General features: G+C 48.3%; 1 protein-coding gene across 1 annotated transcript; it reads left to right on the forward strand.

The window, feature by feature from the left end:
• The first annotated feature begins 2,487 nt into the window (after window positions 1–2,487).
• Window positions 2,488–7,594, forward strand: LOC138370177 (uncharacterized). The gene is made up of 3 exons (XM_069334165.1): window positions 2,488–3,199; window positions 3,481–5,046; window positions 7,542–7,594. The coding sequence occupies exons 1-3, from the start codon at window positions 2,488–2,490 to the stop codon at window positions 7,592–7,594; spliced, it is 2,331 nt and encodes a 776-aa protein (XP_069190266.1).
• Window positions 7,595–7,829: the final 235 nt, after the last annotated feature.

Genomic DNA, 7,829 nt, shown 5'->3' on the forward strand with positions numbered 1-7,829 from the left:
AGCCTGGGAGCTCTGATGGATGGGGAGCCTGGGAGCTCTGATGGATGTGGAGTCTGGGCGTTCTGATGGATGGAGAGCCTGAGAGCTCTGATAGATGGGGTGCCTGGGAGCTCTGATGGATGGAGAGCCTGGGAGCTCTGATAGATGGGGTGCCTGGGAGCTCTGATGGATGGGGAGCCTGGGAGCTCTGGTAGATGGGGAACCTGGGAGCTCTGATAGATGGGGTGCCTTGGAGCTCTGATAGATGGGGAGCCTGGGAGCTGTGGTGGATGGGGAGCCTGGGAGCGGTGGTGGATGGGGGGCCTGGGAGCTCCCAGGGTACCACATGCTCCCACTCTCCCTGTGGGTACCATGGTGTACACTCTCCCTGTGGGTACCATGGTGTACACTCTCCCTGTGGGTACCATGGGGTACACTCTCCCTGTGGGTACCTTATGGGGTACACTCTCCCTGTGGGTACCTTATGGGGTACACTCTCCCTGTGGGTACCTTATGAGGTACACTCTCCCTGTGGGTACCTTATGAGGTACACTCTCCCTGTGGGTACCTTATGGGGTACACTCTCCCTGTGGGTACCTTATGAGGTACACTCTCCCTGTGGGTACCTTCCCTGGAAACACAAACCGAAACTGTCTCTATTTTCCGCTTGTTACAACTTGTAATAAAGTTGTTAAATCTTGGCTTAACGTGTTTATGACGTATTAGAACGTTGTTACAACGTGCTATATTGGTTGTTATATCTGGTTAGGTGGTGTTAATACTTGTTCGAACGTTGTACCAACGTCGTAGTTTCGGTGTGTGTTTGGCGGGTTATGAGGTACACTCTCCCTGTGGGTACCTTATAGTGTACACTTTCCCTGTGGGTACCTTATGGGGTACACTCTCCCTGTGGGTACCTTATGGGGTACACTCTCCCTGTGGGTACCTTATGGGGTACACTCTCCCTGTGGGTACCTTATGGGGTACACTCTCCCTGTGGGTACCTTATGGGGTACACTCTCCCTGTGGGTACCTTATGGGGTACACTCTCCCTGTGGGTACCTTATGGTGTACACTCTCCCTGTGGGTACCATGGTGTACACTCTCCCTGTGGGTACCTTATGGTGTACACTCTCCCTGTGGGTACCATGGTGTACACTCTCCCTGTGGGTACCATGGTGTACACTCTCCCTGTGGGTACCTTATGGGGTACACTCTCCCTGTGGGTGCCATGGGGTACACTCTCCCTGTGGGTACCATGGGGTACACTCTCCCTGTGGGTACCATGGGGTACACTCTCCCTGTGGGTACCATGGGGTACACTCTCCCTGTGGGTACCTCATGGTACACAGCTCCAATCAATTTATAATTAATAAAGTTCTAGGAAGAGTGTTGGTGGTATTATTTTTTTAATGAGTAACCTCATCTTCCATATTGTCTGTAAGAATGGTGAAGATATCTTTAACGCCGTGGTCAGTGCTGCCAAACCTTGGGTTTGAGTCTCCCCTCGATAACTGGTTGGAACATTTTCTTCTGTGAATGGTAGTTTGGTGGGGGGGGGGGGGGGGACTTCCCTGTTCTTGGTGGTTCTCGCAATGTAATTATTACAGTTTAACGCAGGCATGTCAAACTGTGGGCCACCTCGAGGGCTCTATGGGCCACTTTTTCGTGGTGATGAGGGCCTCACACCACAACTGAGAGGCCCAAGAGGGTCATATGGGCCACATTTGTGTGGCCATGAGGGCCACACACCACAACTGTGGGTTATAGAATATTTGTATTACATAAACTTAGAAACATACAATGTGAATACAAAATGCTTTAGCAGCTGGCCACATTCATGAATGCAAAGTAATAAAGTAGTCAAACAAAATACAACAAAATTAAACTAAATATTAAACGGCAACACAGACTTCTATGCAACAGGAACAAATACATTGTACAGAAATTACATCAGTGTTCAAAATTAACATTTATTTACGTACGGGTACGGGTACGGCCCGGTCCAGATATGGACCGGGCCGTACCTGGGTAGTGATCACCTGCCCATCGTCATCTCCTTCAGGGGGTACTGTTCGTTCTGCTCTGACCTCCCGAAGATCCAAATGGATCTTCTCGGAAGAGGGGTGACATGGCTATGAGGCGGATGACTGGTCCACCCTTCCCGCAGTTACTGCAGATCTGCATGGGTCAGCGGATGCTCTCTCAGAGTCCCTCTTCAGTGTAGGCTCTCGGCATTTTAGGAGGACTAGAGGCCAGACAACCAATCCTTCCCGCCGTGGGGCACCGTGGTGGAATCCTGAATGTTGGCAGGCAGTACTGGACCGGCGACGTGCGTGGAATTCGTGGCGGCGCCACCCTACTTCACTGCAGTGGCAGACCTTCCGCAGGGTGGACGCCAGGTGTAGACGAACAGTCCTCCTTGCCAAACGCAAGGCCTGGGCTGATTACTGTGCCTCTCTCCGATTCGACTCCACCTCTGCGGGAGCCTGGGCCTTTGTTCGCAAGATGACAGGTAGGTACTCCCGGCCTTCCATCCCACTCAGAGACCCCAGTGGTAATGGGGGCCTGGGGGAAGTACAAATAGCCGAACTCTTGGCTGACCACTTTGAAGATGTTTACCGTTCCCCGCTACTTTCTGTGAGTTCCATTGGATGGGACTCCCGACAGGGTATAGGACTAACTCAGGACCTGGATCGTCCATTTACATCTGTTGAGCTGAAGGACGCTCTGTCACTCTCTAGGTCGGGCACTATACCAGGGATAGACAACGTCCCATATGAATTTGTTCGGAGGGCACCAAAGATCCTTCATTCCCACCTCCTTCACTTCTACAACGTACGCCTGCTAGTCCTCTGGTGTCTTCCCTGCCCCGTGGAAACACGCCGTTCTTCTACCATTGGCCAAGTCAGGGAAGGATCCGTCTGTCCCGAGTTCATATCGGCCCATAAGTCTGCTTCCATGTCTCGGGAAACTGTTGGAACGTCTTGTCTTGTTCACACCCAGCTACAATGGGTGGTGGAAACCTCAGGTCTTTTACCAGAGGGTATCAGTGGATTTCGGCTGGGAAGAAGCACGATGGACTGCCTCCTCTCCTTGGAACATCGAATAATGGACACTTATCGCCGGAGAAGAGTGCTCCTTACAGCATTCTTCGACATCAAGAGTGCATTTGACTCTGCGTCTCATTCTGCTGTCCTTCAGAGTCTGGCTCGACTAGGTCTCTCGGGTCCGACATTGAGGTGGTTCCAAAACTATCTACAGGGCCGCTCATTCAAAGTGGCGGTTGGTGGAGTCGTCTCTACGTCCCGCCCTGTCTCGCGTGGTGTCCCCCAGGGAGCGATTCTGAGCCCACTATTATTCTCTATTCTTCTGTCTGATCTCCCTGTATTCCGGGGGGTCCAGGTTTTAGCCTATGCCGACGATGTAACCCTCGTGGCGGATGGTGCCACTCTCCTAGAGGCACAAGGCTCATGCAAAATGCCATGACTGTGTTCTCAGCAACTGTGCTGGGGAAGGGGCTCTCCATTAACCCTGTGAAAAGTTGCGTCATGAGTTTCACCTGGACCCGCTTACCAGACCAGCCAGTGGTGACCGTCGGGGGCTGTCGTCTCCCGATCGCTACGGAACACAGGTGGCTGGGGGTCGTTCTAGATAGCCCTCGGCTGACGTGGAGGCATCATGTGGACTACCTTCGGGCCTCATGCCGTCGTCGCGTGAACATCATGAAACGGCTCTCTGGTGCGGCATGGGGGGCTTCACGGGAGTCGCTCCTAGCTCTCTATAAGGCCTTCATTCATAGCAAGATCATGTATGCGAGTGAAGTCTATGGCTCAGCAGCAGCATCTGTCTTGGCAATGTTGGATCCCATTCAAAATGGTGCCCTTCGCTCAGCGCTAGGAGCTATGCCCTCCTCACCAGTTCTTTCTCTCCATGCCGAGTCGGGGCTATGGCCCCTGAGCTTTGAACGTCTTCTCGTCCACTGCCGCCAATTTCAACGGATAGTGCGTCTCCCTGCTACCCATCCACTTACTCGTCTCCAGCTCGAGGCTAAGTGGTGGAATGTGCCGGCTGGACGTTCCCGACGTCGTCAGTTGCCTTTCGTCGTCCGGGCTTTGGATGCATATTCACAGTTTCCCCTTCCCGTCCCTGTACTCACCCCTGGCCCGATCATCTCATCGGTGCCTCCGTGGGCAGAAGAGCTCATTCGGGTTTCTGTCGACTTTTCCAAGCCTCCTCGTTTGAAGAGAGATTTAGAGGGTTTGGCCCCTTTAATTTTTGCAGACCTACGAGCCTCCTTATACTCTGGATACTTGGAGGTTTACACGGATGGGTCCCGCAAAGATCAGCCACCATCTACATCTGCGGCAGCATACTTTGCTCCTTTTTCCTTCTGTCAGACGTGGAAACTCTCCCCTGCTCATTCGTGCCTGGCCGGGGAACTGTTTGCAATCTTACTAGCCTTACGACTCCTTCGACAACTTTCAGGGCCCTCTGCAGTGGTTTTCTACGTGGACTCAGTTACAGCCCTACATCTGATCTCATCTCGGCGTCCACGAGTCCATCGTCATACTGTGTCACAGATCCGTGGAGAACTGCTGTCATACTCTGTTACTCCAGGTTGGTCCATCTATCTCCAAACGTTTCCATCACATGTCGGTATTAAAGGCAATGAGGTGGCCGACGCAGCAGCAGGGATGGCGCATGCTCTCCATGACTCTACAAATGTGCCTCTAGACCTTTCCGAAATTCTCCCGCAACTCCGGGCGGCTTGCCTCGCAAGTTGGGAGGCAATGATGGAGCCAGCACTCAGGTCCTCCTCTCTGGCGGGTCTACTGGAGGATTCCACCCCGCGTCCATGGACTCGTCATCATTCTCAACTCCTCGACACTGCCATCACTCGTCTCCGGATTGAGCACACCTGCCTGGCCGCACATCTCCATCGTCTACGGCTGGTAGATTCCCCATACTGCCAGTGGTGTCCGACCCAGGAGGATACAGTGGAACACCTTCTTCTTCACTGCCCTCGATTTCATAGCGCTCGCATCAGACTACAGAGTGCTGTTCGTAGGCTGAATATTCCCCGCTTCACAGTTCCCGTTCTCCTTGACGGGGCAGGTGCGAGAGACGAAGACGTCTGTCATGACATCCTTCGCCATACCTTCCGCTTCATCCGTCATGTCCGTGGCCTGAAGAGACTGTAAAATTTGTGGCCTGATGAGATTGTAGGGTCTATGGCCTGAAGAGACTATAGGGACCCCGGTCGGCCGAGCGGACAGCACGCTGGACTTGTGATCCTGTGGTCCTAGGTTCGATCCCAGGCGCCGGCGAGAAACAATGGTCAGAGTTTCTTTCACCCTATGCCCCTGTTACCTAGCAGTAAAAATAGGTACCTGGGTGTTAGTCAGCTGTCACGGGCTGCTTCCTGGGGGTGGAGTCCTGGTATCGGGGAGCCGGGGCGCATCCGATCCCACGATCGTCGTCGCCCCTAAATCAACACAACAACAACTGCAGAAGTGGACCCCATACCCATCCTGTGGGCGGTAGTGGACCCCCATACTCATCCTGTGGGCGGTAGTGGACCCCATACCCATCCTGTGGGCGGTAGTGGGCCCCATACCCATCCTGTGGGCGGTAGGGGACACCAAACCCATCCAGTGGGCAGCGGTGGATAGGTTAGTCACTCATTTTCTACCTACACTTAGCAAACTGGCCTCTCAGTTTGGCTAAGATTTCTGGTAGCAGATCATTGACAAGCTCCAGTATGTTTCTGTGAATAATTCAATTTCTCCCACCCTACCCATCAACATTGGTGTTCCTCGGGGCAGCATACTTGGCCCTCTCCTCTTTCTCATCTACATTAATGACCTTCCAAATGCCTCCCAACACCTCAAACCAATTCTTTTTGCTGACGACACAACCTTCATTTACTCCAGTCCTGACTCCCTTGCTCTAAATGTCACAGTGAATACTGAGCTAAATAAAGTCCATCTTTGGCTAACTGCCAACACTCACCCTTAACATTGACAAAACTTTCTATATTCTGTTTGGCAATAAATCCTCTAATCAAATAAATCTTAGGATAAACAATACCCTAATTTGTAACAAAATAGATGGCAAATTCCTTGGCGTTCTCATTGACCACAAGCTGAATTTCCAGGGGCACATGCTAAATATATCAAAAAAAGTTTCAAAAACTGTTGTCATTCTTTTTAAGATCAGATATTATGTACCTCGCCCTGCCCTGGTGACGCTCTACTACTCCCTCATCTATCCATATCTCAACTATGGTACTTGTGCTTGGGGTTCTACTACCCAAAATCATTTACGTCCTCTAATTACTCAACACAAAGCTGCTATTAGGACAATATCTAACTCTGGCCCTAAACAGCACTCGGTATCCTTACTCAAATCTCTGAATATGTTAGATATTAAGTCACTGCACATCCTCTCATGTGTATTATATATATATATATATATATATATATATATATATATATATATATATATATATATATATATATATATATGCAACAATGATCACAAAAACACTGATCCAAGTATGCAGAATAACCACATATGAAAAATAGAAACTGCTTAACGCGTTTTCGGCTAATTCGCCTTCATCAGAGCAAAGTAGAAACTTTGCTCTGATGAAGGTGATTCTACTTTGCTCTGATGAAGGCGAATTAGCCGAAAACGCGTTAAGCAGTTTCTATTTTTCATATGTGGTTATTCTGCATATATATATATATATATATATATATATATATATATATATATATATATATATATATATATATATATATATATATATATATATATATATATATATATATATATATATATAACGCTGAACTGTAATGCCAATCCTGACCTCAAAAGCTTCCTTGAAGGTTGTAACAGAGCCCATGAGCACCACACCAGAAACAAATACCTTTTTGATATTCCAAGAGTACGACTTAATCAAACTAGAAATGCTCTACAAATCAAGGGACCCAGAATGTGGAATGACCTTCCCAACCATGTTAAAGACTGTACCTCTCTCAGCCAGTTTAAGATAAAAACGAAGCACTACCTAATAAATTCCCTGTAACCTACCTTACCCCTATATTGTCAACCCATGTCTGTTATTTTTAAACAACGCTGTTTGTCGAATTAATTGTATTTGTGCTGTTTTTTCTGACATTCCCCCCCCCCTTTTTTTATTTTTATTTGTTCTCGACACATTTTATACTTTAATCTCAATTAGTATTAAGTTTTCGTCTTTAATGTTTTTCCTGCCCGAAACGCTTTGCGTAATAGTGGCTTTAGGCATTGTATGTACTAGTTCTATCTATAAATCTATCAATTTTTGTATAACCTCTTGTATGTATGTACTATACCTGAATAAACATTTGAATTTGAATTTTTTTTATTTTTAATTTTTGAATTAAACATTTACACATCTCTGGAACATGTGTAATATAAATGTCTCTGAATTCACGCATCTTTTCGCACTCCATCACATAGTGACGGAGGGTGTGCGAATAATTTTGTTGACACAGTTTACATTTGGTCAGGTCTACGTCGGCAGATAATAAGAATTCCCAGAGATACTTGTAACCAAGTCTAAGCCGAGCAGTAGTAACATCTAGAAGTCTGCTGATTTTATTGGATGAACCATAGATGTGTGGCTCCTCTTGCATGATAGTATGATGATAGATGGAATTACTGGTGTCAATTTCACTTTGCCTCAGATCTACAAGATTTTGTTGAAGTTCTCGGTGTACTGCTGCTCTTAGATTGCTCATTGACAATCCAAGGTTACACTCAAAGTCTCCTTTAAAGGCAGATTGTTTGGCTAACTT

This window comes from Procambarus clarkii, chromosome 31 (assembly GCF_040958095.1).
Source record: "Procambarus clarkii isolate CNS0578487 chromosome 31, FALCON_Pclarkii_2.0, whole genome shotgun sequence".
In the NCBI taxonomy this organism is placed as follows: Eukaryota; Metazoa; Arthropoda; class Malacostraca; order Decapoda; family Cambaridae; genus Procambarus; species Procambarus clarkii.

Coding starts and splice junctions, on each gene's coding strand:
- LOC138370177 (XM_069334165.1), top strand. CDS start 2,488: ATGACAGGTAGGTACTCCCGGCCTTCCATCCCACTCAGAGACCCCAGT. Junction 3,200..3,480: donor TCAGAGTCTGGCTCGACTAG/GTCTCTCGGGTC, acceptor CTGTGTTCTCAG/CAACTGTGCTGGGGAAGGGG. Junction 5,047..7,541: donor CAGACTACAGAGTGCTGTTC/GTAGGCTGAATA, acceptor ACATTTGGTCAG/GTCTACGTCGGCAGATAATA.